Source organism: Bactrocera latifrons, unplaced genomic scaffold (assembly GCF_001853355.1).
Source record: "Bactrocera latifrons isolate USDA-ARS-PBARC rearing strain unplaced genomic scaffold, ASM185335v1 scaffold_94, whole genome shotgun sequence".
Taxonomy (NCBI): Eukaryota; Metazoa; Arthropoda; class Insecta; order Diptera; family Tephritidae; genus Bactrocera; species Bactrocera latifrons.
In genome coordinates this window covers 588920-608169 of record NW_017537645.1, presented here as the reverse complement: position 1 = coordinate 608169, position 19250 = coordinate 588920, and the positions used below count along the sequence as shown (strand labels likewise).

The 19250-nt window shown below is 37.5% G+C and overlaps 1 protein-coding gene across 1 annotated transcript in view; it reads right to left on the bottom strand.

Annotated features, from left to right (window-relative positions):
* Nucleotides 1–793: 793 nt before the first annotated feature.
* Nucleotides 794–19250, bottom strand: part of LOC108977712 (cytoplasmic polyadenylation element-binding protein) — a 62106-nt gene continuing 43649 nt past the window's right edge. The window contains exons 2-10 of the mRNA XM_018947559.1: nucleotides 15935–16094; nucleotides 9409–9593; nucleotides 5912–6048; nucleotides 5605–5782; nucleotides 4855–5519; nucleotides 4602–4782; nucleotides 4362–4527; nucleotides 2539–2758; nucleotides 794–2346 (exon numbers count right to left, since the gene is read on the bottom strand). Of these exons, the coding sequence (XP_018803104.1) occupies nucleotides 1896–2346; nucleotides 2539–2758; nucleotides 4362–4527; nucleotides 4602–4782; nucleotides 4855–5519; nucleotides 5605–5782; nucleotides 5912–6048; nucleotides 9409–9593; nucleotides 15935–16064 (2313 nt within the window). The 5' untranslated portion in view covers nucleotides 16065–16094 and the 3' untranslated portion in view covers nucleotides 794–1895. The remainder of the gene's footprint in view (nucleotides 2347–2538; nucleotides 2759–4361; nucleotides 4528–4601; nucleotides 4783–4854; nucleotides 5520–5604; nucleotides 5783–5911; nucleotides 6049–9408; nucleotides 9594–15934; nucleotides 16095–19250) is intronic.

Sequence of the window (19250 nt, the reverse complement as noted above, 5' to 3'; positions counted from 1 at the left end):
TCGAGACTTTCTTTAGACCCCATATACTATTATAAAGATTTTAAAATTTCCGGTTGACTTTATAAAGCATTAATTGGTCAATATGAAATCTAATTGAAATACAGAAAGAATCTCTCTCTAATGATGTGCTTAAAATAGCCCTTCCTACGTGGCCTATTTAACGTCGATATTTTAACCTTCCCAGGCGACATCGCATCGTTTTGAACCAAACTTTGTTCAGCGATGATGCCTATTTCTGTCTTAATGGGTATGTAAACAGGCGAAATTGCCGCATTTGGGACGAAGCTCAACCTGAAGAGTTGCAATAACTGCCATTTCATCCAGAAAAAAAAACGGTTTATTTTGGCGATCGCGCCATGACTTGATGTCTGAAATTGAAGCACCACCAAGATTGTCGGATATCACACCGTTAGACTTTTTTCTGTGGGAATATGCAAAGTCTAAAGTCTACGCGGTCAATTACGACTAGATTTAGGCGTTGGAGCAAAATATCACAAGTGTCATTCGTCAGTTTCCGAATGCTCGAACGAGAATCGCAGCCGTGTCCAACATTTGAAAGTGATAATCTTCAAAAAATTAATGCCAAATAATTTTGAATGATAATAAGAATTTAAAATTTCAGTGTTATTTCTTTAAGTGGGGCGCCTCGAGTGATCCTTCTTTTTATAATTATCTTGGAGATGATACAAAATTCAATAAATAATAATATTTTTTTATAAAGAAAAACTGAAAATTTATTTTCACAAAAACAAAAAAAGCAACTTAAATCGATTCATTGACAGGCATTGAAATGATTCAAATTCGTTATTTGAATTTCAGCTTCGAACAAAAGCTACGAAATAATAATCAAAATGAACAAAAATAATTTTGTAATAATACTAACAATAACAAAATGAAACCGTTAGGTACACAATATAATTAATTCGAATAAACAATGCAAATATAAATAACAAACATTAACTAGAGGAGGCGTGTTGATGACATAAAGTTTGAAAGCAAACATCCGCATTAAAAAGGCATACACAAATAAATAAATTCGTTTACAAAACCTTGCAATTGTGTTGGAAAATGTTCAATTTTCAATACTAAAGTAAAACTGATTTTTCCACCAATTATGTGCTTAAATGTAAATAAATATGTAAATTCTGTAGAAAAATAATCCTCAATCATCTTAAGTTAGCTTATTTACAAATAGTTATTTGGTAAACTACAAACATAATTGCTAAACTAATTAGAAATAAGTAATTTCTAAAACATAGCAAGCCTTAAGAGTGTCCTAAGTAATTACAGTTACATTTAGAGCGAACAAACGCAAAACTTAATAGAATAGTTCAGCTTTTAGAAAGCAGCTAAGTTAGTGTATGTACATATGTATAAGCTTAAAATAAAATTGCAAACAGTTGATATGTTACACGAGTACTTGTTCTTTTTGTTGTCTGTATGTATTATATGTATATATATATACAATGCAGCAATTGGCAGCTCACTAGATACCTAAAAACCTAAAAGTTCTCATTAAATTTGCAGCTCAACTCAGATGAGTGCCTCAATGCGGAGAAGCATTTCAAAAAACAAAAAAAAAAAACAAAAAAAATTTAATAATGTCCCTAAAAACTATACAATATTTACAGGAAATGAAACACAACATTTTATGTTTGCTTACAATTAGGTCTAACAAAAATCATAAAGAAGAAAAAAAAAAAAGGAAATTGTAAAGGAAAGTAGGCTTGTAACTAAATTAATTTACACACTATTCAATTGGTTATATGTCGATATATGGTATATATAGATATACGAGTATAGTATATGTAGATATAGGTTTGTGTGATAAGCTAGTTCAACTAGCAACTTAACAATTCCATTGAGTTTTTGGCTTAACGCTAGCAAAGCACGGCTTAAAATATAGATTGTTGCTGATTTTGTTGTTGTTGTTGTTGCTGGTGTTGTAATTGTTGGTTCAGCTGAAACATGGGTTGTGGCGAAGTGCGATGCTGACGTTGTTGTTGTTGATGTTGATGCTGCTGCAGCTGATTCAAGCGCTGCATGTGTGAGTTGGTTTGTTGCTGCTGCGCATGCTCCAACTGAAAGCCACCACCATTCATATGATGCTGATGAGCATGCGCCTGTTGCTGCTGATGTTGTTGTGATTGTGGTGGCGTATGTTGCGAGTGCAATTGTGGTTGTTGTTGTGGCTGTGGTGTCGAGCTCAAGGAAGACAAGGAAGCTGTGGAGGACGCCGGCCCAATCCCCACTAACATTTGTGATTTGGAGTTTCTCGTAAGCGGCTTATGATTTTTGACGCCGTCCGAGGAATGTTGCCACTGCCAGCAGGCACGACAAAAGTATCTGTTTTTAGATCAAAAATTCAAAAAGTCAAAATTCATAAAATCTATTAAATGTATTCAAAAATTAATGTAAAAACGAATTTATAAGAAAATATTTGTAAGAAAAAATGCCTTTTCCGTTTAATATTTCAATTTTCGTTAGATAATATATCGATTAATATTAAAAATATCCTTTTTCTTAATTTTAACTTACCTAAAGCACGACAATTCGCGACAGAAGTATGGTCCATGCTGCACACCACAGATCGAACAGAGCGAGTCTTCAAGATATGGATCAACCTGCACTTTCTTCGTGAACTTAGACGTGCGTATTTCGATGAACGCCGCCGAAACCGCCTTCATATACGAGCGATTGTTGTTGAAAGTAACGCGTCCGGAACCAATGGGATATTTGTATTTGTCGGTATCAATACCTGGAAAAAATAGCGCAGATTACATTAATTAATAAAAACACAACATCACATTGAGGGTATATAATTTATGGAGTCTTCGACGTTTCCTTCTGGTTATTACAAACTTTGTTTGGATACTTATATCTCATTCGGGATATGAAGAGGTAATACAATATATGTGACCTGGTCTACGGAAAGGGGGCTTAGGTGTCAAAAAATTAATTTTCRCTTTTTAGTTGATTCGGATGGAAGATGAGATGCTTTTTTTTTAACAGCTGTTTCCCAGAAAAGTAGTTTTCGCACGTTAGCTCCCTTTTCGTAGACCAGGTCACATATATTATTCTTCGAAAAATTTCGGAAAATTTGGATATTCAATCGCTATACGGCGAAATGGACTGTTTTTGCTGAGTACTGGACCAAACCTATTCCTAGTCCTAGGTAAAAAAAGAGAGTTCTCCATCGACTTCATATTTCCACAGATCTTAAAGGTCAGCTGGCCAGTGATTGGAAAATTTTGTTGCTTGCACTTTAGGATTAGCTCGTTAGCTCCATCTTATGTTTTAAAAAAATATGGACCAATGATGGTTTCAAAGCAGCTCTTTTACAACTTTTCAAATACGGCATACGGCTGAATTGTTAAGTGATCGCCTGAGTTGTTATTTCGAAATGCCTTAGCAAAAGACAGAAGTCTTGCTCATAAGTACTAAAAAGGTGGAGGTAAGTATTATATATCTCTCACCATAGAAGAATGTGAGGTTCATTCATAGCCACAATTAAAGTATCTGGGACTAATAATAGACGAAAGTCTCAAATTTAAAGCTCACATAGAATACACTGTAGGTAAAGTGAAAAAAATTCGGAACATCTTATCAAAAATGATAGGAAATAAAGGCTGCGTGCGTTCCAGCCGGCGATTTCTTTTAACAAAAGTAATGATATAGGTTGTATCAGATGCTGGCAGGCATTCAAGCATCTACCAACCAAATAAGACGGACATCAATTCGTGGATCGACAGACGACAAGTGGAGCTAGATTTCCACCTAATCCAAATAGTAAGTGCTGTAGAAGCTACCTTTACTTTATTTCAGCACGATATTAGTCCGAATTTCCCGAAGTTAAGAGTGCTTTGAAGACTCTGATCATGTATTCTTTTATTCGCTTTTAAAGTACAAAGGAAAAAGTTAAAACTACACTCGGTGGTATTTGACGATACCCGTGTTTCAGTCAGCGAAAGCTTCAATTATGACAAAACTGAGATAAAGAGCAGATTAAGCGTCCATCAGTTCGTGCCATAGAGGAGACTTAAATGTCTTATCATTCCCACGAAGTAATACTTAATCAGGTGGTTCCGTAGCGGAGTCTGAATTTGAAAATAGGTTACGTTTAGCGGATTTAAGTTCCGCACACCAGCATTTGATGCTTCCCCCTTTTTAAAAAAATAGCTTGGTGTCAACATAATTATGTGCCTATATAACAATTTAAAGTCTTTGAAAATATCAATTCTAAAGCATGTTGCAATTAACACTATTTGGTTTTGGGAAATTTTTGCATTACTCACATAAAAAACTAAATATGATATTTTAAATGTTTTATGTAAACATAACATAAAAGATAATTATCTCACCTGCATATAGCACGCCATCGAAGAGGTCATCCATTATTTTTGCGAGACCCTCTGCGGTGAGCTTGCCATGCAATGCACCCACAAATACGGTTTTGGTTGGATCTAATTTCTGTGACGTAGACTTGACAAAATTTGAATCGGCAATAATCCAAGGAATGACCTCAACCTTTACAAAAAGCGTTTAAAATAATTTAAAATTAGCAGCATGAGCCAAAGATTTTTACAAGGGGAACAACTTACGTCCTTGGCTTTGATGCGTCGAGAAGAAATTTTGAAATAATAAATCCCACCACTCTGTGAGTCATCGACTTGTAAAACGCAAGCGGATAGTAGAGCCTTCACTTGTTTGTCGGATTCGAAGATTATGTAGACATAACCCTTCGGTTGCGCCGCCTGTTGCTCTTTACCGGGCCACTCGACTCTGTAAAAAATGAAGAAAATCAAAACGCTCGAATTCTCTATCGAAAAAACGAGGCATTGATGTATACTCTACCTAATTTGTCCAAACGGCTTGAATATCTGTATCAGCGACTGTTCGCTTATGTCCCAGGGTATGCCACCGAGAAACACTTTAGGCGAGTAATTTAACATGCGATGCGAACGCGGCGGCAACTGTCCGCTCCAAGTGCAAGTGGCATCATAGAGTGCGGCCGAACTGCGATAGAACTTTGCAACGCGGTCCAAATGCGCATCTGCGGCAGCGGCCGACTGCGGTTGCGCTTGTGGCTGTGGCAAGCCCTTGAACTGGTTCATGCCATTGTTGTAGCCCTGCAGCAAGTGATTGAGCAGTGGCACCTGTTGCGACTGTGCTTGCAACAGCTTGAGCGTGTTGAATGCCTGCATATTTTGCAGCTTCGACAATTCCAAATCGACAGCGGTGAGTGCATCGAAGTTCTGCAATTGCTGTTCGTCGAAGAGATTTGTGGTAAAGCCCGACAGACCGTTATTGCCATTCCCCAGATTGCCCAGAGAGGTAGTAGATGTTTGCTGCTGTTGTTGCCCGAACGGCAATGACTGCTCGAAATGCAGTGATGCTGGCAGCTGTTGCGGCTGCGTTGACAGCTGTGTTAGTTGTTGTTGCGACAATTGCGATGACAATTGCTGCTGCTGTTGCAGTGACATTTGCGAGTCATTATTGTCTGCCACAGAGAGCAGGTTCTGTTGCGATTAGAGAAGGCAGTAAGGTTTAAGAAAATGTTTTTTTTTTCCGTTGAGTAAATATTTGTATTGTGTGGCAACTTACGATCATATCTATCAAATTGTGCTCCACATTGGATTGATTGCTGTTCTGACTCTCCGGCGAGTTCGAGCGACTATTCGAGAGACAACCACCAATGCCGCTGCTCACGAAATTATTCTGATACATCAACGGTATCGAATCAACCGATAGACCATTGGCGCTCGATGAGTTGCTGCCATCGCTAGAATTTCAAATTATAACGAAAAAGTAATAATTTTTGAATATTATTTCTCATAAGCTGCCGTTTGAGCAATAAGTGTATGTGAAATGTTAAATTAATTATTGTAAAAAAGTTAAAAGTGAGCTTTACCTGACTAAAGGTGAATTGAGAAAAGAGCGATTGTAAATAGTGGTGGGCGTACTTGGCGATAAAGGTGCAGAACAATCGAAGCTGATGTTTCTTTGAAATACCTTAAGTGGTGTGTTATTTTGTGCAACATTTTCAAACTAAAACCAAATTCGTTTCCATTTCATTTAAAGAAAAAAGTAGAAGAACATACAACAAGAAAAGGAAAATAAACAATAAATATGTTAAAATTAAAAATCAAAATCCATAATAGTCGATAATAGTTTGAGGAGAGTTCTTCAGCGCAAAAAGGCAGAGACAAAATTGTTAAATGCATTACTTTATGTGAGTATGTATTTTTTATATAAACTACTTCATTGAACGATTTGAAATAACCACAAATTATATTCGTAAATTAATGCATACATATATTAAATAAAATATGAGCTAAGTATCTATGTTGATCTAGGTGTCTGTCACTAAAATTATTTGTGTCTGGTCCTTGATGGATCCTTCGACTTTTCACAGACTTCCGTTGCAGGATAGTGAATGATAAATAAAATCTTTGTCCACTAATCAATATTTATTTCAATAGCTAGCCCAAAATTCTTCCATGACGATTCCTAACTTCGTTAGTGACAAGATGTTAACACTTCTTTCGAGTTCCGGAATAGTAGCGCCTAGCCTTGGCGCGATCTTAACCAATGCGGGGATTGATCTCAATCTAAGCCTTAAAGTTTTATCTTTCTTATTGATGTCTGAAGAGTAAATTTTCTGACCGAGTCTGAATAATAGTAGTTTTTCTGGGTTTCAAACCAATCAATTGCGGATCCGATTATAACTGGTAACGATTCATTAGACATATGTACATGATAAGAACGATCACTGTTCTCTGGAGTTAACGTTGATAGTTGTGTGGAGAATGATTAGATATATTCATTGCACCAATTACTATTAACTTTTTTACCAAATGTGAAGTGACTGAGCAGAATTTCTTAAAGGGCGCTTGCTTTAGGTGTGGTCATTTAGAAAACAGACTGGGCTCAATTTCAAGCGACATGCTTAATTATCACAACGGAACCAGTAGCTCATTAACTTAGTAGAAACTTGTGCTGCTTAATTTAATAGGGAGAATATATAAAATTTAATTTATTCGGTAATTACTAATATCAAATGTTTAAAAACTTTTTAAAAAATTTTTTAATTTTCCAATTCTTTGCAATGATTTTTGGTTGGCAGCAAGGTTTACGAATCCATTGTGTTATTTCAAATCTGACTAAATCTTCTACTTTCGCCTAGCTCCTAAAATTTTTAATATGTTCTTACGGATTGATATAAGTTCTTGCAAGAACAATTTGTATTTGTGAAGGATATTATAGTTTCGGTGCACCCTAAGTTATCGTTTTTTCTTTTTATATTCTTTCAACATGTTTATATATTAGTTTTGTTCACCTAACGGTTCTTTGTATAGGGTTACCGGAAAGTAATAGAACTGAGTCGATTTCAAAAAATTTATTGGACCAATCGTTACAATTCTTTAAAAACTTTTAAAATAGGCTTCTTCTGCGTCGATGTAGCGCTGCCAGCGTGATTTCCAAGCATTGAAGGCGTGACGGAAGGCATTCTCCGGAATAGCCTTGAGAGCCGAGCTGCATGCTGCTTGGATCCTCTTCCATCGGCCTTTTCGGCAAGAAAACAAAAAAAGTCCAGAGGGGCCACAAGAAAGATGGTGTTCACAAGAAAGATGGTGTGAGCCAGGACGTTTACATGGCGCAACTTCCAATCCGCTTCTATGTCTGGTCGGATACGATTGACACTTCGATTGAGTCTCTTGAGGACTTCCACGTAAAACTTGGCATGCATTCACTGTTTGTGCAGGAGGAACAAATTCATGGTGGACGATGCCTTTGATGTCCAAAATGGCAATGAGCGTAGTTTTCACTTTGGATTTGCTCATTCCTCCGGTGTTCATCAGTGATCACTTGTCGGCCCTCCAAAAAGGTCTGGTGCGACCAAAACATACCATTTCTTGCTAAATCAACATTTACATAAGCCTGTCTGATCATATCAAACGCACATTTACTGAGTTTCACACAGCATTTAATCGCGTACTTCTGCTCTAACGATCGCTGCATTTACGGCGTGCACCACTCACAGAAACTCGTCTGGCGAAAATGTTTGTCCTGACTACTCAGGTGCTCGGAGACAACTGACCAGCCGCCCGTTCGCTAGGAACGTCCTCTACCGAATCCAATCGGTGCGCGCACGCTCCGAATTACAGTCGCGGCGGAAGAGGATCAGACCTATTACTTTCCGGACGAACTCTTCGAGTTAGATATAGGGTTATATATATATATAAATGATTAGGATAATGAACCGAGTCGAAATCCGGGTGACAGTTTGTCTGACCATCCGTCCGTCTGTGCATGCCGTAACTTCAGTAAAAATTGGCATATCTTGATGAATCTCTTCCGAGATGGGCGAAAACGTATGAACGTATGGATAATCCTTCCCTGAAAATATTATGTCTGGTTAAGTCGGGTCAATACTTTCTGAGCCCCCATATACCTAATATAAATATTTTCAAATTACTAAGTGACCGCAATTAGTTGCGAATGACACGCGTGCTGTTTTCCTCCAAGGCCTGAATCGAAACGGTATTGCCAATAGAGCGAAGCGATGTCGCTTGGTAAGATCGAGCGGTTTCAGTTCTTGCTCAAAACTGTATTTTGAACGCTTTCAATTTAAGAGCTCTTAAGACCTACTCTCCGCAGTCTCAACTAGGGTTGGAATATTTAATTTTCTCACTGCATGCTGGACGCGGTCTATTAGTAAACAAATAACACCACAACTTGACACGACTCACGTGTGATCTATTAAAAGTAGGCTATTGAAAAAGTACCTCTGCTTAGATCATCCGTTAGTATGTGGTATTGGCAAAAATGGATTAAATCGGGTGATACTAACCCTAGCTCCTGTACATTATCTGATTTTCGTCTAACAAAGCTTATAACGAATATGCCGGTCAGCGGTGAGTTATATATTATATATATGTATATTTAATAAATGAAATCGAAGGATGAATATATGTATATATGTAATTGTTTGGTTGCACACGAACTTAGCCTTTCCTTGCTTGTTGTTTTTTCTTACAATTACTATTTAAAGAATTCTAACTGTATATTTCTAACAATACATTCATAGTATTTTACTAACTGCATATTTTTTTACAACAATAACTTACAGCAAACTTATAAGCGTGATTAAGTAAACTAACTACATCAAGCCATTTAAGTAGTAAAATTAGGCACTTCTTTATATATTAGTTAAGCTTAAGTATTTGTATTTAAGTAAAGCCGCAGTGCAGTGCAAAAGGGTGCATTTAATACACTACTGTGCAAAATACGAGTAACAAAAACAATTAGCCGCAATATTATTATGGTTATTGGGTAGCAGATGCTAGCCGATGCCAAATAGGGCAAAGCTTTTAACTTCCGATAAATCGCACTAAAAATACTCACCTGAAAGATATCAAAAGAATTCGCTGACAGGGTGCCGGGCGAGGCAGAGGATTGCGATGAACTCGGTGTTAATGGCGTGTAGGCGGCCATCGATGTAGACAGCGTGTCCCCATTGGTGCCCAGCAGCAACGGATTTGTGGTCGATTTGCCAAAGCCAAGAAAATCATTAATGGCAATCGGAGGCTCTATTGGAGAGATAAAAAGTAATGAAGGAGCTTAATAGATATAGAATTTGAAATATATTTTTATGTTAGTATTTGTATGTATGTTATTTGAGCTTATTAAATCTGTGTTTGATTTTTCATTATTAGCTGCTAAAGACGAGTAGAAGGAGGACGCATTAATGGTATCATATGCGGAGCTCCGTATTTGCCTGCATTAGATGTACAATTATAATGAGCGGACACAGCTCCGATCTAATTGGTTGGCAGGCTACGAACTACCGCTTAAATAAAAACCCAAATAATGAAAAAGTGCACAACAACAAAGAATAATTTTCATACACTCAACAGAGTGCCTCGATAGGTAAATGTTTTTAAGGAAACTTAAATAAAAATTGAATATATGATTTAAATGAGTTTGAAAATTCTTTTTACTAAAATACTAACTATTTTTTAGCAGCTACTTACTAAAAAAACAAAAATAAAATTAATTAAAAGAAACTTTCTTGCTAGTGGTATTTTTGAAATTTTGCCTCCCGAGTTTTTAATGAAATATTCACATAAAATCTTCTTCTTATTTACTGGCGTAAACACCGCTTACGCGATTATAGCCGAGTTAACAACAGCGTGCCAGCCGTTTCTACTTTTCGCAACGTGACGCCAATTGGAGATTCCACGCGATGCCAGGTCCTTCACCGCTGGTCTTTCCAACGGTCTGGAGGTCTTCGTCTTCCTCTGCTTCCCCCAGCTGGTACTATGTCGAATACTTTCAGAGCTGGAGTATTTTCGTCCATACGCACGACATGACCTAGCCAGCGCAGCCTCTTAATTCGCTGAACTATGTCAATGTCGTTGTATTTCTCATACAGCTCATCGTTCCATGGAATGCGATATTTGTCGCGGAAAAAGCGCAAAACACCATAAATCTTTCCCAGAACCCTTTTCTCGAAAACTCGTAACGTCGACTCATCAAATGAGTTATTCTGCGTTGGATTTCTAGGCAGACATTGCTGTTGCGGTTAATGCTGACTCCAAGATAGACGAAATTATCGACAACTTCGAAATTATGACAACAGTGACGTGGGAGATTTGTCGCGAGTGCGACGGCTGCTTGTTTGATGACAGAAGATAATTCGTCTTGCCCTGGTTCACTACCAGACCCATTTGCTTTACTTCCTTATCCAGTCTGGAAAATCAGAACTAACGACGTGGGTGTTGAGGCCAATGATATCAACATCATATCGATTAAGTTTTGCAACTCGAACTACTTATCCAACATGGGCATAGTCTCTTTCGCAAACTGCCGGTTTTGTGACATGGAGTAGAAAACTCCAGTACACCTGATTCTAGATTGCCCAGAAATTTGTAGAAGCAAAATCTGAATACTCTGAAAATACTCCAACGACTATATAAAATTAGTCGTTTTTTTCCATTACGGCAACTCTAATCAATACACCCTTTATTACATATATGGATATGTGCAGTAAATGCAACACTGTAAAATTCGTTAAACATGGTGACGACTGAAGGCAATTGGTGCTAGGCGTATAACACGACTACTTGGGGACAACGCTGAAGAAGGCCAAAAGAAACAACAAACAAAACAGAAATATATTTACATGCAGTGAGTGTATGTGCGATTGTCTGTATGCCTTGCACTCGAACGCAAGCAATAATAATGCCTGTTAATGCAATGAAATATGCCCACAATAAATCAAATTTATCTGTAGTAATTTTTATTTCTGCAACTATTAGTATTGCCATGAGTGCGTTGTTTAGTTGTTGTTGGCGTCGCCAACACAGCTGCATTCCCCAATGTGAGCTGCTTGAAACACACACATACATATGTATATGCACATATAACGGTATATTACATTCTTAAGTATGTTGCCATAATATTAGTTCGACTTGGCCGCCATTTTGCCTTTGACATTCTGCATTTCCTTTGCCTACTCTTTCCGTTTTCTTTTAAACTTTTCAAGTATAAAGCAAATATAATAAATTAAAAGCCATGCATGTGTATGTGTGTATGGTGTGTGTTTTTCCGCCTTCGGTGCTCAATTCGGTTAGAAGGCGAGGCGTTTCATGCCAATAGGCTCAGCAGCGTATACTTGGCGTCCGATCGGCATAAATACTGGCCAAATAATATATTTCTTCGAAATTCTCATTGCCCACAAGGCGTACAAACCCAGCAAACCACTGAAGTATATGCAAATATAATTAACTGCAAATATATATGTTTGTATGTTTATAAATATTTGTACAAATGGTGAAGTATATTTGTTGTTTGTATATATTTATTGTCGGTCAACTCGCTTCTAGTGCTGTCACAGCGTGCAATTGCCAAAATCGCCTGAATATGGAGTTGGTAGAACGATTCTTCATTTTTGAATGAGTAAATCAATATTTATTTCAATATTTTCTATTATTTTATATGTATATATTCTACTGAATTCGTAATTTAATTTATTTTTGAGCTCTAAACACATAAAATCATCTATCTTTTTAGAAAGCGTTATAATTTTAGGATTTTGAAAAATATACAATAAACTAATCGGCTTTTCGAAAATTTAGATTTATAGTGGATAATTTTATATAACATCGGTGTCATCAGCTGGGCAGCGGCGCCTTCCTAATTAAGGGATCGGACATTCCATGCTCAGGGTATCAAGTCTCAGACAAGGAGATTCCCTATCGTGTGACTTCTTCAATCTATTGCTGCATCAAATAACATGAGCTGCAAAGCTAAATAAAGGGTAGGCCGATGATATCGATATCATTGGCCATAACAACTACGACGTTCGTTCTGCTTTCTCCAGGTTGGACAAAAGAGCGAAGCAAATAGGTCTGGTGGTGAACGAGGACAAAAGGAAATATCGACCGTCATCACACAAACATTAGTCCCAATCTACGACTTCGAAGTCGTTGATAATTTCGTCTATCTTGGAGCCAGCATTAACACCAACAACAACGTCAGCCTCCAAATCCACCACAGAATAACCCTTGCCAAAAGGTGCTACTTTGTACTTAGTAGGCAATTGGGAAGTAAAGTCTTTTCTCGACGTACAAAGACCAAATTCTTATCATCCTTTTTATGCTGTATGGTGCAGAAACATGGACGATGAGTCGGCGTTACTAGTTTTCGAGAGAAAGATTCGCGGAAGATCTTTCAATGGATGAAAACACTCCAGCTCTGAGAGTATTTGACAAAGTACCCTCCAGGGGAAGTAGATTAAAATCTAGAAAGACCAGATGGAGAAGAATCTGGTTACATTTGGAATCTCCAATTGACGCCAAACAGCGAGAAGGAAAAAGGACTGTGTTCTGTTGTAAACCCGACCGTAACCGCGTAAATGGTGTCTACTCCAAGAAGAAGAATATGAAATGTTCCGTATGAGAACTTGATTTTGATCCTACAGTTTGTAAGGCAATTAAATGTTATAGTCAGTGGATCTTAAAACTTTCTACTATTGCCTTAAACGAGAACCGATGCCAATTTTCTTGAATATATGTCTTTATATGAAAAAGGTTACAAGCACTTAATTCCGGTTGTTCAGTTTGTATGACAGTTATATGCTATAGTAGTCCGATTTCTGCGGTTTCGAAAAATAAGCATAAGACCGAGTGCGAAAGTTCAGATCGATATCTTCAAAACTGAGAGACTAGATAGGGTAGATAGAATAAGAGACTGGCGGAAATGGCTAAATCGACTTAGTTCATTAAGCTGATCATTTATATACCCATTTTAGAAGGCCTCAACCTTCGTGACAAACTAATATATAACCCTATTGGGTATAAAACCAGAAAGCTTTGAAAATAAAAGTTTTGTTTAATACCACCAATTACAACTCAGTTACAGTTCGTCCTGGGGACGGACACGCTGTGTGCTATTGTTCATTCCAGTTCGCTTCAACAAAGTGTTGAATTAATTTTCAATTTTAAAATTTTCCAATGGCTAGACTTTTGTTCAAGTTTAAATTAATCCTTAAATTTTACGATTCTCTTTTTTTTTAAGAGGTAATATTCCAATCTGTATGCAAATATGCGTAATATAACAGAATAATTTTAAAAATGATAAAAATGGATGAATGCCAAATATTTTTGAGTGTCGCTTACACGAATTTGATAGACAAAATAGTATAAAAGAAATATCAAGAGATTTGGCCGAAGCGAGCAACACAATGTAAATAAAGTGGTCACCACTAAGGTAGAAATGCCAGAGAATGAGCAACTAAAGACTCTGTGTTCTCTGAGGTTACATTTTAAAGGAAGATTTAAATGAATTTCGTTGGTCAAATAAACAATTTTATTTGATTGGGAAAGCAATTTGTCGGCATAGGCTTTAAATAACTAGAAAACTATACCAAAATGTTTTTAAAAATTATAAAAGTTTTTGTAGAAACAATAAGTGACCTTCTTTATGCAGATTTTTATTCACTTTTGACAAAAAAGGAAAGCTTCTGAAGTAAATAACTAAAGCAGTAATGCTAGTAAGCGGTTTCGGAAAAGTCGTTCTACTCAATCATAATTGATTATATGTAACTCAAAAATCCCTAGCAAGTTAGGCTAGATATGGATCGTAAAGGTCCTCACAAATCGGCAATGTATGTATTTTGAGCCTAAAACAAATCTATTAACGCCACTAATATCAATTCCGATGTTTCACTCTCAGTCATGTAAAAGCCAGACAGTAGTGGTTAAAGTGCCTGAATTGGAGAAAACCTCAACTTTCAATATACCTCCGGTTTCGACAAGATGAAATGACTCTACTCTATTTGTTAAATGAGATTCATAGGTTCTGAAATCGAAAGTAAAATACAGAAGATATCTAGACTATTTGCCATCCGATATATGTGGTTGGGAAAATGGTGCCTTTTCTTGTGAGCTCATCTGCTTTGCAGCTGTGTAGCAAGCAAGACTATCCAAGGAACGAGGTGGACGTGCGGCACAAAAGAATAATGCGCAGTCGTAACGTTTGACGTTAAAAAAGCGTTCAATTCTGCATATTGGTCATATATAATGAGCGCTCTTGAATACAAAAGTACACCAAAGCATCTGTTAAGAATTACCTCTAAATACCTCTTGAATAGGCAATTACTTTATGATATCGACGAGGGAACTAAAGTGAACAGGGTGACGGTAGGGATCAGGTATAAGCCTATTGGAAGATACCGCTTTAAGGTTAAAGAATGGCTATAATATAACTACGCAGCATTCGTTGAAATGCCTAGGCATTATAATAAACACACGTCTCAAAGATAATACAGACATTGAGAAAGCGTATGAAACAGTGATACGAATAACAGTGGCCCCATCGAGGATGATGGCTAATATTGGAGGACCAAACCAGGTCAAGCGAGGACTCTTGCCTAAAGTTAGTCGGTCGGTGGTAATTTACACGGCGCCCATATGAGGACCAGCAATTACTAGGCATTGTCATACGTCAAGACAGTACGTTCTCTGATGCGGCTAAATGCAATAAGGGTTATTTGTGAACTCCGCACGAGGCAGCTGGAGTCATAGAGGTAATGGCAACGAAAACGTGCAGCATAATTTCTTTTACTGTCCGAAATACGAAGCAGAGAGAAGCGACTTAGGTTATTATCAACGAACGTGTGACTCCAGGGATAAATGTGCACCACATGATACGAAGCAAACATGGAATAAAGTGAAGAATTGGTCCGCAATCGCACTCCAGGAACCGAGAAAAAAACGAAAGGCAGCGATGTAACGAGAACAGAAGAAGTGGAGTAGAGACAAATAACAATATCTATAAAAGATATCCCCTTCGAAAATCAAAAGGAAAGAAAAATTTTGAAGGGGACAGTGAACCAGTTCAATGCTAGTATAACCATTCTGTTACCGAAGTTATCGCCCACCTCCATCATATTGGCTGTACATGTACTGTTACCTTAGTAGCAGCCACCTCCGGGATCCTTATATACATATATGCCACTTTCTAAGGTTAAAGAATGGCTATAATATAACTACGCAGCTAGTAGCAGCCACCTCCGGGATCCTTATATACATATATGCCACTTTCTAACATTTTCTAAGCTTCGGTCCATTAGCCAGCAGGCGTATACTCAGTAACAGCATAATCCAAGTTTTAACGGCTGCAGGCGAAAACGAAGAGGATCTTAGCACCAGACCACTTCATATACACAGGTAGACTGAGTCTTAAAGTAACCATATCAGTAGTGCTATTTCATTTATAAACTTAAGTATGAGCTAATATTCATAAAAACGAAGTTGACATTAAATCAAATTCTTCAAATTGTATGCTTTTTTGACATTAATAAATTTTCGAATTATTAGGTAAGATAATTGTATGAGAATAGAGAAATTGTTTTTAAATATCTTACCATTTAAAGGTGTTATTAGCTCATCAGCAGTCTCATTTCGTCTACTTAGGAAATCTTGGCGTTGTTCCAGCAGCGAATTAATCGAGTGTTTTGTTAGAATATCAGCACCAGCACTTGATAAAGACCTCATATTGGCAGCTGTTGAATCATGCACATCAAACTGTGAAGACAGAAGAAAACAAAGTTTTTTTTATTAGTATTTATATAGAAATTTGTATACATATTTTTTTTCAAATTTTTAAACACAAATTTATTATATTGTATATATTATATTATGCATATTTAACCTTGTTTGCCAGGGCGTATGCGTGACATTGAAAATGCACGCCCGAAAGCACACTTGCATTGTCCAATATACATCGTGTGTTTGTGTGTGTGCACTACATTGCAGCAGCAGCAGCTGAGTTGGCACAGTCAGAGTAATTGCGAATGACGCGTTTGAAAAACCGCAACAATTTGAAACTAATGAATCGCTTACTTTTCCCATGAATTTTCGAATGCACTCAGTGGCGTGCGGCCACTTCAGTTGCCAGCCCGAAGTGCTGCGAAGAAAGCACAGTGAATCAAACACACCAATACGCGGGCGCGCACTTAGCAGCATCAGCATTGCCACGAATGTACACGTAATAGCAGCAACAAATCATTTTGTCGTCGCCAAAGCAGCGGAGGTATTTCACCAGTAACTCGACGAATGCAATAAAAACCGAAACCGAACGGCGGCCAACAGTGTGCGCACACACAAACAGCAGCCGTCACAGGCAAGCAAACCACGACTACAACAACAATAACTGCAACATTAGTGATGGCGCTACAAGTCACCCACTCACTCACTAGAAGAGGGACGGGTGAGCTAGAGCAACAGTGACTAGCAGAGGAGGGCGAGCACGAAACAACCCATACAACCAGGCGGTGGTGGAGTTCGGGACACACTTAGTGCGGTAAGTTTAGTATTGTCGACACCATCAATGGCGCGGCATGCGATGTTAGTTAGCTATAACAACAACATCATTATACTACTCGTAAAATCACCAACACTTGTGCAACGCGTCATCGAATGGTGAGTGTGGACGACTCTTAAGCGTTTGGCGCAATTAAAAGCGCATCAAGTGTCAGTGGAGTACCATTAAAAGACCAAATTAGTGCAAACATTGTTATCAGGCACTCACCAAACAATTTGGCAAAAATGGCGTACAACTCATTACGCCAGATTAACGAAAATTATGGCAACAAGTGATTGCCGCCCATGCATAGGCACCCACACACACCCAAGCTTATACACATATATGTATACACGCGCTTGCACCCGCACTTATGCAAGCAAACTAGCACTGTCGTTACTTTCGAACAAATACTCACACATACACACACACACTTACGTGGCGGGAAGTCACTTCTCAACGGCACTTATACAACTATTTCCCCAAGTACAGCTGGCACGCTTTTGAAGACGTTCTCACATTAAGCAACGTGCAACATACGCCGCCCACCTCATGCCGCCTACGGCGCACCTAACGCCAAACTCACAGCATCGCATTGACTTACGTAATAGAAACAAATGCGTAATTAACGTACGAAAGCAAAAACACTTCTAAATGGCGCACACACAAGTGTCTCTAGGCGCGAGTGGGTGTGTGTGTGTGTATATAGTGTCTCGAAAGGATGGTTGTAAGCATTGCTCACAATTTGCTTACATAATTAAATACATACATACGCCCATACAAATGGAGAATACGTTAAAACCAAATGAACAACTTTCTTGGCATTTGTGCATTGGCTTCCTACTCGTGGAAACCCTACTGTAACAATAACAACAAAAAGGATTCCAGCTAGTTTTCATTGGAAACCGAAGGTAAGGGCTTAGCAGCTAAGGTAGTGGTGCAGCTAAGCCGAGATTATTATTTTTTAAGTACAGTAATTTATCTGCAGCGAGGTCTTCAGCGTAGTTGAACATATTTCAGTCCATGGTATGTTACTAATGATTTAGAAAGTATAACCCTAACAGTTTATGCACAAGATGAAAAATATTTCCTAAAAATATGAGATAAAACGCATATTTATAAGTGAGAGACGAGTGCAAGGTTTCGAAAAAATACTTCAAATCTCCAATCGCAGAAGATGAAGGTGGATAATTTTTGTGCAAATATTATTCAATCAAGGTTGAGTTAGCGACTGAATCGTGCGAGGTCAACACAAAAAACGTGAGGAGATCCAGTTCTAAACTATTAGTATATACGATATAGCTCCTGTTAAAAATAAGCCATCCAAATAAGATGCCGTATCCCATAATTCCAGATGAATATAATGTTTCGGATTCTTTTCGATGAATTTTTTCAGGTCCAATTTCTGAATAAAGTCTTATTAGATGGTGATATCTTTCCAATAAAGTGCCATTAGAAACATCAGATGTTATCAAAAAATTCTCAAAAAGCTTTTAAATTCACCAGTGTTAGAGAAAGGAAGGTTGAAACATGTGCACCAATGTCATTTTCTCAAAATGAACAGAGTGATTTAAGGAGTTGGATGGTTTCAAGGCTACAAATAACGATTTTTTACTGTCGGATTTAATTCTGTAACATCTCTAAAATGTTGAAATGTTGCCTAAAATTTGGATATAAAACCTTGGAAATTTGCGCGCTCGAAGTCAGCTGTAAACTGTGTTGTCAAAGCCGGTTGTCAAGATTTATCAACCCAGCAGATCATAATGAAATTCTACACAGGTCTTCGAGTTATAACTTTAAAGCCTTGAACGAAGGATTTTTAAATAAAACGTAGAGAAATGTTCACCAAAAATTGCATTTTTTATAAAAGCGTCTGCCAAAAATACCACTTTAATTTTTTTATTTTTACTTCGTCCAATACTTAGTTTACGCTCTTAACTAAATTGCGTATTTTGCAATATGTTGCTAAAGATTATAATAGTTTTGTTCACCTAACGGTTGTAAATATCATTTAAAACTAATAGAGATAGATATAGAATTATATATACATAAATGATCAGGATGTCGACACGACTTAAATAAAATTTAAGATATTCTTGGCAAAAAGTAAAGCGGAGGTCACAGATGGGCGTAATCGGACTTCCGCAGCGGCCAAAAAACGCTATTAAGCGAAAATGTATAAAAGGACATAACTAAGAATTAAATTAAGATATAGAACTGTAATTTGGAACAGAGGGCAGTAGTAAGTGCCACCTGTGGTCTATATTGTTTGAAAATGTGGGCGTGACCCTACCTTCTAATAAGTTTAATGTACATATCCCCTAAACCACTAAAGCTACAACAAACAAATTTGTGGAGCCCAAATAATGTACGAACTA